General features: G+C 34.7%; 1 protein-coding gene across 1 annotated transcript in view; it reads left to right on the plus strand.

Annotated features, from left to right (window-relative positions):
* CSNK1A1 (casein kinase 1, alpha 1) overlaps positions 1-15,074 on the plus strand; it is a 36,462-nt gene that overhangs the window by 13,008 nt on the left and 8,380 nt on the right. Inside the window, exons 3-6 of the mRNA XM_012658230.1 lie at positions 2,915-3,041; positions 7,533-7,631; positions 10,033-10,116; positions 14,292-14,431. Coding sequence (XP_012513684.1) covers positions 2,915-3,041; positions 7,533-7,631; positions 10,033-10,116; positions 14,292-14,431 — 450 coding nt within the window. The remainder of the gene's footprint in view (positions 1-2,914; positions 3,042-7,532; positions 7,632-10,032; positions 10,117-14,291; positions 14,432-15,074) is intronic.

Raw genomic sequence — 15,074 nt, forward strand, 5'->3', positions numbered from 1 at the left:
TTTGGAGTTATAGTGCCAGTCTCTGTAGAGCAGAGAGACCTAGTTATTTTAGAGCTGCATGTTTGCTCACAGAGAAAAATACCTTTGAAATGTATATATTTTAGCTATTTTTTATGGAATATTCATCCTCTTGACACTGAGAACAAAAGACATATTCTTATGTTCATACACTTAAGGAGAAGAATGTCCAATAACTTGGTTTTTTAAAATGTTTATTTCTGAATTCATATAATTTTTCCCAGTTTCTAATTATTGAGGGAGCTAGAGGCTTACTTGCAGATCATTTGTTTAAGAAGTGCTTTATGAAATGGTGTTAATTGCATGAAGATATGAGGTATGAATTAGTGTCTTTCACATCCCAGGTTTGTATTTGGGCTTGAATGGTTGTAACATTTGCTTGTTACAATAAGGAGTTTTAAGTAGTTTTATGTCTCTTAGTCATAGTGGAAATCTGTTTATGTAGAGCTGAGACATAGTCTTATGAGAGTTGGTTTCTGCTTTCCCTTTTGCCTATTTGACTTTTTGTGCCTTCCCCACACTTCCTTAGCTCTTTCTGGATTTGGTGGTGTTTCTTAAAAACTTGAGTAAATTAGATTTATATTAAAAATCTGCTATAATTCTTAATATGTTCACCATTTATAATGGCAGATTCCTGACAGCTGTCTAGCACAGATTTGCCTCTGCACTTAAGTATTATAAAAGGGAGAGGAAAAAGGAAAGGGCAAAATAAAATGAAGAGGAAAAGGGAAAGGAGAAGACAACTTATTTGCTTTACTATTTACCTTTTAATACTGTTATTTGTTATGTGTTGCCCAAAACATCACTGTGAACTTCTTTCAAGTAAATGTTTGAATGAATGTGTAGGGTGCTGAAGTCCCATATGGAGAATAGAGTAGAAGAGAGAAAATAACAGCAGCTTTGCACGGTTTTAGGTGCAATAAGGACAGACTGACTCTACCACTCTTACGTTGGCACATCTATTTCTTTTTTAGGCTAGTGGGCAAGACCTCTAGAGAGTTAAGCAAACACCCTTTCCTTATTCAGTTACTACTTTCTGCAAAGAAGATGTGAAAATGGATTCCATTTTCTGAGTTTAATGGCAGTTACACGTCTCATGTTTGGAAAGTAGTTCTCAAGAACAGGTGAACACAGGAAAGAACTTGAACTTTTTGGACTTACTGTGATCTTTTACTCTCAGCGTAACATTCTAGCGGACGTATTCATTGTGTCTGAATATGGGACCTATCTGAATAGGTCTGAAATTAAAACTAACTGATTTGAGGCTTATTTATTTTGTTTCCTTTCTTGGGTATCATGACTGAAATTCCTGCAGTTTTGGTAGATGTCATCAGGAGATAATGTTAGTGGGTGTTTGGGACCACTGGTTAGAATAGACTATTTTCTTAAAGAAGAGACATCAGAATAATATACTCTGGTACAAAGTAGTTAATTTTGCATTTTCTGGAAAAATATCATTGCTCAAATATTAATCCTCATACTCTAGTTTTAATCTTGGTTTTCTTTGAATCATTGGCATATATTAGCAAAACAGCAATAAGTAGCATTAAAAGCACTAAATTTTCCCACTAGACTAATTTGTTGTAATTTTGACACAGATTTTGGTTTTTTAAGAAAAAACTTTTCTCCTTTTTTTGAATATTTCTAAAACATATAAACTTTCTGGATATAGTTGGTATTGCTTCTTAACCGGAGTTAACAAAGAAATGGCTCCATTTTCAGCTTTAAAATTACTTGTACCTTTCTTGTTTTCCTTACAAAATTTTAAATATTGGCCAGTTTTCTTTCCAAGCAGAATTCGTAATCTAGAAAAGTTTAAAATAAAAATGGTAGTGCTAAGTTTTAAGAAAGTACCCCTTACCAGAATCATAAGACAGTCAAATTTGAAATCATTTATTGCAATGATTCCCATTCCTTGGGGTAAATGACATTAGCAGATGGTATTTCTTGTGTTATCGGGGACATGTTGTATATGTATCCACAGTAATACAGCATGGGATAATTGAAACATGATTCCAGTCAAAAGCAAATAAATGTTAACACACCTTGTGTTAATACTGGTTATTCTCTGTAATCTGAAACTAAGAAAAAATGGGACTCCTTTTTGAAAAAGGGCAGGTAATTGGTAAATGCACTTAGGTGGGGATTGGGCCAGGAGTTATGATAAAAGGGATCTTTGCTTTCTGCAGGGTTCGGAATGACGGATAATAGTCTTCATTTGTACAGTTAGGAAGTAAATCCAGGTGAGGTTAAGGAATTTGCTGAAGATTACAGGAATCAATGGCAGAGGGGTATAGATAGAATTCAGCTGCCCTGATAAGAGGAATGTTAAGGCTGCCATACGTGTCCTGTCTTTATAGGAGAGTGGGGTCACTTGATGCGGGGGGAGGAGAGTATCATTACCCTTGTTTTGTGTTGGACAATCTAGTTGACCAGTGGGTTTGTCTTCTGAATAGAGGAAAACTTAGCTTAAATAAAACCTAACCAGAGAGGGAAACTATCTTCTTAGAGTTTACAAATTTTAAAAATTTGGTGATACTGGCTGGGCACAGTGGCTCTCGCTCGTAATCCTAGCACTTTGGGGGAGGTCAAGGCATAGAGGGTTGCTTGAGGTCAGGAGTTCGAGACCAGCCTGAGCAAAAGTGAGACTCCCATCTCTACAAAAAATAGAAAAATCAGCCAGGCGTGGTGGCACACACCTGTAGTCCCAGTTATTTGGGAGGCTGAGGCAGGAGGATTGCTTGAACCTAGGAGTTGAGGTTGCAGAGAGCTATGATTACAACACTGTACTCTAGCCCAGCTGACAGAGTGAGACCCTGTCTCCTAAAATTAATCAATTCGGTGGTAGTGATAGTCAGCTTTTCATAATGCCCTCCCTATCCTTTTGTTTTGTTAGGTGGTATGGTCAGGAAAAAGACTACAATGTACTAGTCATGGATCTTCTGGGACCCAGCCTTGAAGACCTCTTCAATTTCTGTTCAAGAAGGTTCACAATGAAAACTGTACTTATGTTAGCTGACCAGGTATGTGACGTTTTGATGAGAATAAAAACTAAGAATACTTCTGTTGACTGTATTTCAATGTTCCTAAACCAGGTATTACAATCTTATCATCACCATTTAACCTTAGGATAGCAAAAAAAAATTTAATGATATGACTTGAGATGTTTTCCTATGGGTGTAAGACCAAAAGTGGAATTATTACTTATCTGTAAACTAGCAGTTTTCAGGCTGCTCCTTCAGATAGAGTTTTAGTGTTACATGTAGCAGATCTTGTTTGAAGGAAGAGTTCAGAGTGTATGTGTGTATGTGTAGATAAATATATATATTGAAATTTTGGATAAATTAAACAAATTGAATATTATGTATTATGTGTGGGACTCTTATGAAAGCTGTATTTTTTGAAGAAAATAAGGTACTGAAATAATTCAAGGAAGAATTTTTGACCAGTAATATGCTTCTTTGAAGTAATAGATTCTTAGCCACTGGTATTATTTAAGCAAGACCTGAGAAATTTTGGAGATGTCATGAACTTGATACATTGGCTATAGGTCAGATTAAATGGCTCTTCAGTCAAAGTTTAGATATTTTGAATGAGAAAGAATTAGTTTAAAACATTTTTAAGGTGAGGGGAAATAGGGTCAGGAACAAACCTTGAGGGAAAGGTAATATATTAAAACAATAGATGAATATCAAGGAATTTATAATTTTTAGCTTTGGTCAAGATTTGTTACCTTAAGTATGGGAAAATGTTGGAAATGGTTCATGTCAAACTCAGTGTGCTTATAAAAATCCTGTGAAAGAGTGACATTTTTAAAAATAAAGATTGGATGTCATAAAGGAAAATGAGATGATAAAACTGGCAGTTGACACAGAATTTTAGAAAGTATAAATTTAGGGGGGATGAAGAGAAGTTGGTTAATTGGTACAAAAATACATTTAGATAGAAGGAATGAGTTATAGTACCTGATAGGACAGTAGGGAAATTATAGTTAACAGTAGTTTATTGTATATTTCAAAATAGTTGGAAGAGAAGAAAATACGAATGTTTGATGTGATGGATATCTCGATTATCTTGATTTAATCATTACACATTGTATGCATATATCAAAATATCACATGTACCTCAAAATGTATACGATTATTAAAGATCAATTTTTAAAAAATATTTTAAAAGTCTATAAATTCAAGGGATTAGAAAGTAGGACTCATTTTCTGTAATCAGCACCTGATAATCCCTAGGCTTCTTAACTTAAAATCTGCTGTGGGGCAGAAGCAAATATTAGCAAATTAGAATGTTGAGTTGTGGCGCATTATAAATTCAAGTGTTAAAGGGATAAAAGCTTTTAATATGTCTTAACTAACATATGTCAGTGAATCCTAGTAGAGTTATAGCTTATGTTTGTAGGCTTGGTAACACATAAGCATTCATACATTGAGCATATATTGAGGGCCTATCTTTGTACTTACCACTGGGGAGATGCAAAGAAGAGTAAGAACTAGTCCCTTCACTCTAGGAGCTTACAGTCTAGCAGAGAAAGATGGCAAAATGAGATGTTCAAGGTTCTGTGATAGAAGTCTCTGTTGGGTACACTGGTAACATGAGAAAGAATGTAATTGTGAGGGAGGGAGTTACAAGAACATTTTTGTTTAAGGTGTTTAACACCTGAGTCTTGCTCTGTAAGTGATACTGGCAATAATATTTGAAATAGTCTGCAGTAGATGCCATTAATTATCCTTTACTCAACTTTTCTGCAGCGATTTAATAGGCACAGTTTAATGATGGCTATTATTTAGCTAGGTCAAGTATGTCACCTAAATCTTTTGCTTTACTTTTATAAGTTGCTTCTGCACATAAACGTGATATTTATACATTGTATGCACTTACTACTTTGAAGGTTTAAGTAGTTTAAGCCATAGATTACTGGTTTGGCTTCAGAAGACATTTGCCAAGGTAGAAGAGCACGATTTAGAATCTGCATATTCATGGTAATAAAAGCTCTGGAAAATGGGGACAAATAAAAAATAGAATTCTGACACATACTACTGAGAAGAGCAAGAACATATGGATAGATAATGATGGCAATCTTTGGATGTGGAATACATTTTAAAATACAACTTCTAGGTATCTATGGAAAAGATAGACATTTGATAATTTGAAATTTTAAAACTTCTCTTGTATACAATAGGTGCCATAAAAAAAGACATTTAAAAATTGCAAGTCTATTTACATAACAAATGAAAAGTGTCTATTATATGCAGAGAACTCCTAAAAATTGACAAGAAAAGGACAAACCAAAAGAATAATAGACAAAGAGTATAGTTTGCTAGTTCATAGAAGAATAAATCCAAATCACCAGTAAAAATGATCAAATGACCAAGCTAAGTATTAGGGAAGTACAAGTAAGGTAATAATTTTTAACTGTCAAATTGGCAAAATTTGGGAAGAACTAAAATCACTAGTAACAAAAAGAATACTCCTATTTACTACTGGTGGAAATAGGAATTGTTATAGCCTGTTGTGAAAGGCAGTCTCATGTTTCCTTAACACAATGAGAGATATGCCCTTAAACCCAGTAACTCCCTATAATTGTATGGGATTTAAAACCTATAGAAATAAAAGCATCAGTAGGTAAGGATCCATATCTAAGTGTATTAATAACATTATTTATAGTGGGAAAAATTAGAAACAATGTGAATTGGGTAATAATTGGGGAAAACATTTCTATACCATAGAATATTTATAGCCGTTAAAAAGAATATTAGAGCTATATTATATCATTTGACTTGGCATAATTTCCAAGAAGTTAAAAGCTTGTTAAAATGACATGTTTAATATTCACCCTTTGAATGGGATTAACATTAGTAATAAGCATGGAGAAAAACATGGAGGAGTCTAAAAAGCACACAAGAAAGGAAACCTTAGCATGTATATGCTTATCTTATAGCTACCAACTCCCAGGAATGTTTGGGATATGTTTAGTTAAAACAAGCAAACAAGAGTAAAGTGAATATAATGCTTCTATCTCAGTTTGAAATAATAACAACTACTTAATAGTGTGAACTAAAATAAAATTTTAAGGCTCACCCCCCACCAGCTGACTGAATGGACCCCCTCATGGCCAAAGGAATATCCTAAAACTAAAATTGCCTGCCAGGAGGAGGGAGGTCAGACATGCCTCATCATGCCCCCCTCCCTTCTTGGGGACATCTTTTGTAACCCATAAGCAGGTCTAAGGGTATTCAAGACAAACCTGCAGGTCCTCAATTTACACGGCAAATATATGTCCATTGGCTTATCTCTGATTAAGAGCTTCTTACCTTAAAACTTTCCAAGCCTCTAGACAAAGCTGCATGTCTTTTTTTTTTTTTTTTTTTACAGAGTCTCACTCTCTTGCCTGGGCTAGAGTACCGTGGCATCATCCTAGCCCACAGCAACCTCAAACTCCTGGACTCAAGCGATCCTCCTGCCTCAGCCTCCCAGGTAGCTGGGACTACAGGCAATATGCCACCATGCCCGGCTAATTTTTTCTGTTTTTAGTTGTTTGGCCAATTTCTTTCTATTTTTAGTAGAGACGGGGTCTTGCTCATTCTCAGGCTGGTCTCGAACTCCTGAGCTCAAACAATCCGCCCGCCTCAGCCTCCCAGAGTGCTAGGATTACAGGCATGAGCCACCGAGCCTGGCCAAAGCTTCGTGTCTTTAACCAATTACAAGTCAAAGAATTTTTAAACCCACCTATAACCTGTAAACCGCTCCCCCGCCCCATGGCCCACCTTTTGGGGCCAAACCAATGTATGCCTCCCACGTATTGATTTATGACTTCACCTGTAACCCCTGTCTCCCTGAAATGTATAAAAGCAAACTGTAACCCAGCCACACCGAGTCCAGTTGCTCAAGGCTTCTTGGGCATGGCTCCGGGTCATGGTCCTCGAATTTGGCTCAGAGTAAATCTCTTTAAAATTATTTTACAGAGTTTGGCTTTTTTTCCGTTGACAATAGCTATATTTGCCAATTGGTCAGCACCCCTGACTCCCAAGTATATGTCTATGTCTGAGTTTATGTGTGTACGTGTATCTTTGTAAGAATAGCATGGAAATAGTATAGGTCTGGGTAATACCAGGCCATTTTAGCACTGAATAGGGTATAGAATTGAGGGTAAAAAGCTTTTACTTTTGTAAAAGTTTCGGTTGTATTGTGGCAACCGAAATGATTTTAAATGTATTAATTTTATAATTTGAAAATCAGAAACACCAAGTCTTCCTGTCAGGTTAGACCTTGTCAGGTTTTTAATCATGAATACTGGAAAGACGAGCTAAAAGAACACTGCAGGTTCATGCATAGATGTCCATCAATCTAGAAATAAATGGAGAGCTTAGACGTCTTTTCCTTTTAAATTTTTCTCTCATTGTCTTTGTGAACTCTAAGTAAATAATTCAGGTATTGAAATACTTGAGAAATAATGTGCTGCTTTTATTTATCACTTATCTCAATTATTTCTCCCTTTTTTTTTCCAGATGATCAGTAGAATCGAATATGTGCATACAAAGAATTTTATACACAGAGACATTAAACCAGATAACTTCCTAATGGGTATTGGGCGTCACTGTAATAAGGTTAGTCAAATGCTCTTTGCATGAAAGAACAAGGAGTATAATACCGACAAGAATTGCTTTGGTAAACTTTGAATCTTTAAAATGCCATAGTAAATTGAATTTGCTGTTGATAATTGCTTTAAAAGATTGTGCTAGAAGGATAATCAGCTAACTCTATTAACTTAGTAACTTGAAGTACTCTCCAACTTACCCAACCAAGATTAGGTACTTATATGGAAATATAAAATTCCAAGGGCTTTATAATGAACTGTAATCATCTGTTATTTAACTTTTGAACAGTTGTATCTATTTTTCATTCACTTAAATGGTGAAAATCCCCATATTCTTTTCCTCCTGGATGCTAAAAATCAGATTTTTAACCTTGGCTCTGAAGTGTGGATTTTTGTAATATTTGTGCTTGTGCCAATGTGGGAATACTGACCCATCTGTCACCATGGCGTTAACATTTCCTGACTGAGCATGGTTGATAATTAGAATTCTTCAGTCCTTGGATTTGTGTATTTAAAAGGATAACTTTTGGGCCTGCTTAAAAAGTAGTCAACAGTTTTTTACTTGGGTGCCAAGTTGGGTGAGTTCTTCACCCCTCCCCCCTCCTTTACAGGAAAATATAGACAAGTGAAATGAACAGTCATATAACAAAACTAGTGTTCATTGGGGTCTCTGAGAATGGTTCAACTTATGGGGTGATTGGGTTGTAGCTAGTGACGCATGATTGAAGTTAGAAATTAATTGTGTTGAAATTTTTTCTGCAATGATTAGTTTTATTGAGTGAATTGCTTTATCAACTCAATGTTGAGCTCGGGCAGACAGGCAGCATTGGCAATGCACTAAGCATGTTATGATCTAATGATTTCGATAGAAATTCTCAACTTCAGGACAACTCGGGGGCTTTTTTTGTTTTTTGTGGTACTATTTTTTGTTTGTTTTGTTTTTGGAAGGAAGATTCCCATTTGTTTTATTAAACGATTAGGGGATGTTCGGTGTTTTTAGGTCTAGCTATAAATGTTTACCTTTGTTTGCCTGTATGAATGCCAACTTGGAGCCATTACCATTGGAACTGGTGTTATTTGTTAATGTGTGAGACATTGGTGTTGGTCTGACCAAGTTTTAGGAAATCAAATTTTTTCATTGAGCTTTAAATAATGAAAGGTATTTAAATCTACATATAACTTATTTTGTTATTTCCAAATTGCATTAAAAAAATACTGTGTAGTTTTTCTCTTTGACGTATCCAGGTTCTTAGTTGTTATTGCAAAGCCTGGTAATTTAATTGAAAAAAAAAATTACTGATCTTAAGTTTTTGGGCAGTTTTGTCAGTTTGACTCTAATCTTCTTTTGGCGATTTCCCAGCCCTCTCCTTCCCATTTTCTTAACCCTAAAGACCCATTATCCCTGTGTGATCCCTGTTCTGCATGTTGACATTGCAGTACATGGTTTTTGCCTTAAATTTAAATGATGGCCTAGATACCACTTTCCTTTTTTTTTCCTCCTTAAGAATAGCTTGTTAATCACATAGTTGGTGTTAGGAAGTCTAAGTTACCTGGTGGTTAAAAAATAAAAATGAAAAAACCTTTTTAGGATCTGTATCCTCCTTACAGATACTAAAAATTTTGTGGAGCTGCTTGCTGTTAAACAGTTTCAGAGAGACCGTGAGGTAGAAGCAAACTGTTTTACTTAACTAAGAGTCACATACTAAATGCTGCTTTTCAACATTTTAGATTAGTGTTTTGTTTATGTAGTTGGTTTTTAGTGTTTTCTGTGTTATAGTTTGAAAAATGCCAGTTGTATGAAACTGGATTCTTCGGTAAGCTTGTTCTAGTAGTTTTCTATTCATGGGAGAAAAAGGTTTGGGGGGGTTTTTGAGGTCGATTTTTTAAAGTTAAATTTCTTATTTGGAGAATTGTTCTGAATTTGATATTTAGGAGTGGTCACTCCAATCTTAGTGAATTTGCTCATCTCTTCCAGTAATCAGCCCTGCATGCTTACAAAAATAAATTTTAAGGTGACTAAATGCCTTCTACCTCTTCCTTACTGAAGATTTTTTTCCCCTGTACAATTTTTTTTGGGGGAAGGGCAGATTATGGTACCAAAGATTACAGATCTAAATTCCCCATTTTTGATGAAAAAATTAAAGAGCCAAATGTCACCATTGCTATCCCTGTTTCAGGCAGTGACACTATATAGTGGCATTAAAAACTTGAGTATTTTCCAGAATTCAAATGTTCTTGAGCATGTGGTTCTTATTTGGAAAACTGAGAAGCTACAGTGCTTGGTGGAAGAAGGATGGCATTTGGCTACCCTGTTCTTTCTCTAATGCCTCGGTGTTGCCTGTCTGCGCCAGCCATTGTTGCAATGTAAGCAATACTGTTTGATGCACTGCCACCCTCTATTGTCTGTTTAGTGTTTAGAATCTCCAGTGGGGAAGAGGAAAAGAAGCATGACTGTTAGTACTTCTCAGGACCCATCTTTCTCAGGATTAAACCAGGTCTGAAACTGTCTCCTATTCCAACCTCAATCCCAAATTCATGTGCTTTTCTTTTTTATTGTTTTATTTTTATTATTTTTGTTTTGTTTTAATTCTGGAGAATGTAGATCTTGCTCAAGCACCTCTTACGTTGGCATTATTCAGACATACTTGGCAAACATAACATTACTAAGATGTTTCTTTGTGGCTTTTGCTTAAAACTTGTAAAGTTTAGAGAACCTAAATGAAAATAGGACATTATGTTTAGATCTCTGATATCCATATGAGGAAATGATTATGTTGGTTTAGTATTCAGATTCTTTACCTAATAGTAAACTTGAGATAGATTGTTTAGTTTTTAAAAATGTATTTGGAGTTGCACAACTTAATGCACGAAATATATTTAAATTCAGTTGCATCAGTACTGTATAATGAATATATTCTACCTCACCTCTCTTCCCCTTCCCTATGGAACTTCAGGTAAGTGTAGATCAGATTTCAGATCTAGTGTTTCTATAATGGGTTTGTCTATGAATTCTCAACTTCTACCAAAGGGATACTTAAAGAGCATTATATGCTCTGGAACTAGAAGACATTGCATTCTTAATAATATAACAGTAACATAATTTAAGCACTTATCAAACTTTTATGGTAGATTACCATTAGTATTATAATATGTTAAGATAAGTTAAATGAATGCATAACCCGATGATTTAGTTTTTGGCAGGCTAGTAATTTTCTAAATTTCTAAAGACAATGTAAGCAGAACTCTTCATATTTTCTTTTACTTTTATAGAAGTTAGATGGCTTTTTAAGATGGGAATTTTAGGACAAAGGAAAATAAATGCTTTTTTAATAACAAAATTTATGTACCTAAATTTTGACACTCCTGAACAAATAAATCTTTCTATTTAGTATATGGTGAAAAGGAGGTATTGGCATGAATAATCAAAAAAGAAAAAACATAACTTGGTAATAGATTAATTATGCACATCATGTATCATCTGGGTAATCATTTAATTCTTTTCCATACCACCCAGCCTTCTTCCAGGGACCACAAGTTATTTTTATTCAGGCAAAGTAGTACCAATTATTTTGAGTAGATTTTAGTTGGGGAGATAGAGCAGATAGATAATTAGGCACGTTGTAACAATATAATTTTTTAAAGCTCTAGTGCCCCATCTTTACCCTTTCATTCACACATTTTACTTAAATTTTATAGAATAAATCATTTAATAATTTACATATAAAGTTGTATTAAATCGTTTGTATATACAGGTTAGGTAGGTTGTGAATTTTTTGGAAGGGCCAGGGTAAACATGACCCCTGGTTAGAAAAATTGCTCCAAGTACTGAAAACTAAAACTAGCAATAGTGTTTTTGAAGACAGTGTACCTCTATTGAATGGAATTTACCTTAATTTATCAAACAATAACTCATTTTCATGTGCCTTTGAAGAATAGGCTGCATTTTTAAAAACAGGCATAAATTTTACTCACAACATGTAATTAGTAAAAATCCACAAAAAAGCAGGTTGGCCCACCAAAGAAATTTGCATGTGTCTTTGCACATACAAGCCTGTAAAAACACATTGTCGTGGCCAGGCGCGATGGCTCACGCCTGTAATCCTAGCATTCTGGGAGGATTGCTTGAGCTCAGGAGTTCCAAACCAGCCTGAGCAAGAGTGAGAGCCCATGTCTGTTAAAAACAGAAAAATTAGCTGGGCATTGTGGTGTGTGCCTGTAATTGCAGCTACTCGGGAGGCTGAGGCAGAAGGATTGCTTGAGCCCAGAAATTTCAGGTTTCAGTGAGCTAAGATGACACCACTGCACTCTACCCAGGGCAACAGAGTGAGACTCTGTCTCAAAAAATAATAATAAATTAAAAAATAGATTATTGTATGCTTATTTGATACTGACGTTTTCTCATTTGGTTCTGCCTTTGCATATCACAGCTTTTGGTTGTATGCTTGTAAACACTTCCATTATGTGTTTATATTTGTTTTTAAGTTCAAAGTATACAGAGAGCTACAAAAGAAGCTTGCTAGGTACCCAAAGGTAATGAACTACCAAGACATATTTTATTTTTACTTTAAGTAGTTTTCCTTTCAGTTGTTTGCTGAGACTAGGATACCTTTGTTCAGCAGTGACATTTTTCCCTCTGACTTTAAAGTTTTTATAAGAAGAGAAAAATTGGTTCATTTGCGTCTTACTTTTTTGTTCTGATATTAAAGATTGAGATATTTAAGAAGACAATGTATATATTTTTTCAGTTTTCTTGATAAATAAGGTTTCCTCCTAGCTTTGTAGAAGGAAAGAACTCTCCAGTGAACACTGAATTTCTACAAAGCAGTCTTTTGCGTGCGAGAAAGTGTCTGGTTATGGAGTTGGAAATGGAGCTATTGAATGTAGATTTAGACATGAATGAAACTACTAGACATACTCATGTCATGACAGCTCTTCCCTTTTTTTCCTCCATTTTGAAGTTGTAAAGGAAGCAATCCTAGAAAATATCCCCTAGAGGAAATCCTATGTGCTAATCACTGCTCATACAAATCCACATATTTCTTAGGAATATTTTAAAAATACCATGTAGCTGAGTGTCCTTTGCATTTATTTTCCCCATGTTTTCTTTTCTATATGAATCTACAGAGCTTAATCTTCGTTTTTGTTTGGCTTAATGGAAGTGTGATTTGCTCATTTTAATATTTATGTACTGAGCTGGTTTTCTTATCAAAAGAAACACCGTGTGAGCTTTATTTCTCTAAGTGTTTTATAATACTAACTTTCCTAAAATTACTTCCTTGCTTAGGAAGGAGGTTTAATCTCTTTAGAGAGCTTTCATTATCCAATTGCATTCACTAATAATTTAATCTTCATTCTTTTTATAGTAGATCAAGTGAAAATAAGTATCTCGTTGTTGACATAGTGACAGAAGCTCAAATATCAGTGTCTTTACGATAACAAAATATAATTGAGACTAGGTTACAGTGTCTGGCTGAAATAGATGTTACTCATTCTCCTAAGAGAGGTCCTTGGTCAGATCTCTTTAACCTAAATCTGTAAACTGCTTTATTTATATATTGACATAAACCCCACAGGTTAGGTGATTGGATTTTCCAGCAGGTCACAGATTATAAACTGGCAGAAGGGACCCAATAGCCTAATGGAAAGAACTACAAAATTTAGACACACCCAGAAAAGAACAATAGTCTAGAGCTATATAATGTAAGGGCCCAGCTCAGTAATCTTTGTAGACATAATTTTATTAGAGCATAGTCTAATAAGTGATTTTATGATAAGCCAAAATTTTAAGTAAAGATTATTGTACTTTAAAAGGGAGGTAAATGCGAATATATTTTGTATTTCTTTATCATCAAAAATATTTTTTCTTTTAAAGTTTTAAATTCTGTAGTATAAACTTGAAGTACTTAGAAACAAACATTAACTACATTTTAAATGGGTGCCTTATTTCTTGGGTACCATGTAGAGGAGATAGTACTACATGTTACTTTGTTTTAAAATACTACTTTTGTTTTTAGTTAGCTCATTTAAACTGTTGTAAACCACCTTGATTTAAATGCTAAGTGCCTTTTTAAGGATTTTTACATCAGCTTGTTATATTTTTCAGAATTTTAACCTGATCACATGCATAATGTCAGTGCTAAATAGTGTTTTTTGTTAATGAAAAGTCTTGGGTTTGTTGGCAATACCAAACTTTCAGGGTTATCTGTTTTAGATAACCCTGTTGGCATACTAAAGAGTGGCCTTTGTAGGAGGGAAGAGTTCCAGATAACTTATGTCTAGATTTTGAAACCTCATGTTTGTTTACCAGTAACAGGATATCAGGTGTCATTATGGCAGACAGCACCCTTGTCAGCTCTGCTGTCAGACATGAATACATTTTTCCACTTATTTTATAAAGACGGGCCCCTGAGAGTATAGTGAACTGGGCCTGTGAAATTTGCAAATGACAAGGGTAAACTACTAGACTTAACTGTATTTTTTTTTTAACTTGATTTACTGATGAGGCCTAGTAAAGGCTTATTGGGGTATTAAGTCTATGCATTTTCTGTTCTACTTATGATACTTTATTTTGATATATGTGAATATACAGAATCTATGCCATTTAATGAATAAGAAGCAGTTTAATGGAACAAGTTTGGGAACCTAATGTTTCTTTATTTCTCTCTTAAAGTTATTCCTTATTGATTTTGGTTTGGCCAAAAAGTACAGAGACAACAGGACAAGACAACACATACCATACAGAGAAGATAAAAACCTTACTGGCACGGCTCGATATGCTAGCATCAATGCACATCTTGGTATTGAGCAGAGGTGAGTTTGAAAATTGAATGTGCTTATCATATCCATAGCAGAGGCCATAAATGGGTTTTTGAAGTATTTCAATTAGTTTCTTAAAATTTCTGAGGATTGAGGATTTGAAGGCTGCCTATTAATCGTTTTATCTGCTGCTTCAGCCAGTACGGAGAAGCCAGTTAAATGAGATCTTTTGTTTTCTTTGTTGAAGATGGTCTCCTGGGGAGAAAATATTACATGATGGAAAGTTAAGAAGCATAGATACAAATTTGACTTTTTTTTTTTTTTATTATTACAGCTGAAGATAGTACCTGTTTTTTAAATACTGATCTTGTGCTTTTTATTTTAGTGATGCAAATTGAGTTTTGGGAAGAATGTATTGTTTATTTTTACAAAGGAAATGTTATGAGAGCCTTAATAAACCAAAAAGGGGTTGTTGGACTATCTCACTGTCTCCTATTATACTCTTTCACTCAAATACATAAATTTGTGGGATCTAGTTTAAAGTAAAAAAAATTCATAGTCTTTCCTCTCTTTCTGTTTTATCACGTGAGTTCTATAATTTCAAGTTCCCTGTGCCTTTTACCAATCATTTTTTGCTCCTTAAAACAAGCATAGAAATAACAAGATATGTCTCCAGGTTAGAGGACCTCATGAAAAC

This window comes from Propithecus coquereli, unplaced genomic scaffold (genome assembly GCF_000956105.1).
Source record: "Propithecus coquereli isolate 6110/MARCELLA unplaced genomic scaffold, Pcoq_1.0 Scaffold58, whole genome shotgun sequence".
NCBI lineage: Eukaryota > Metazoa > Chordata > Mammalia > Primates > Indriidae > Propithecus > Propithecus coquereli.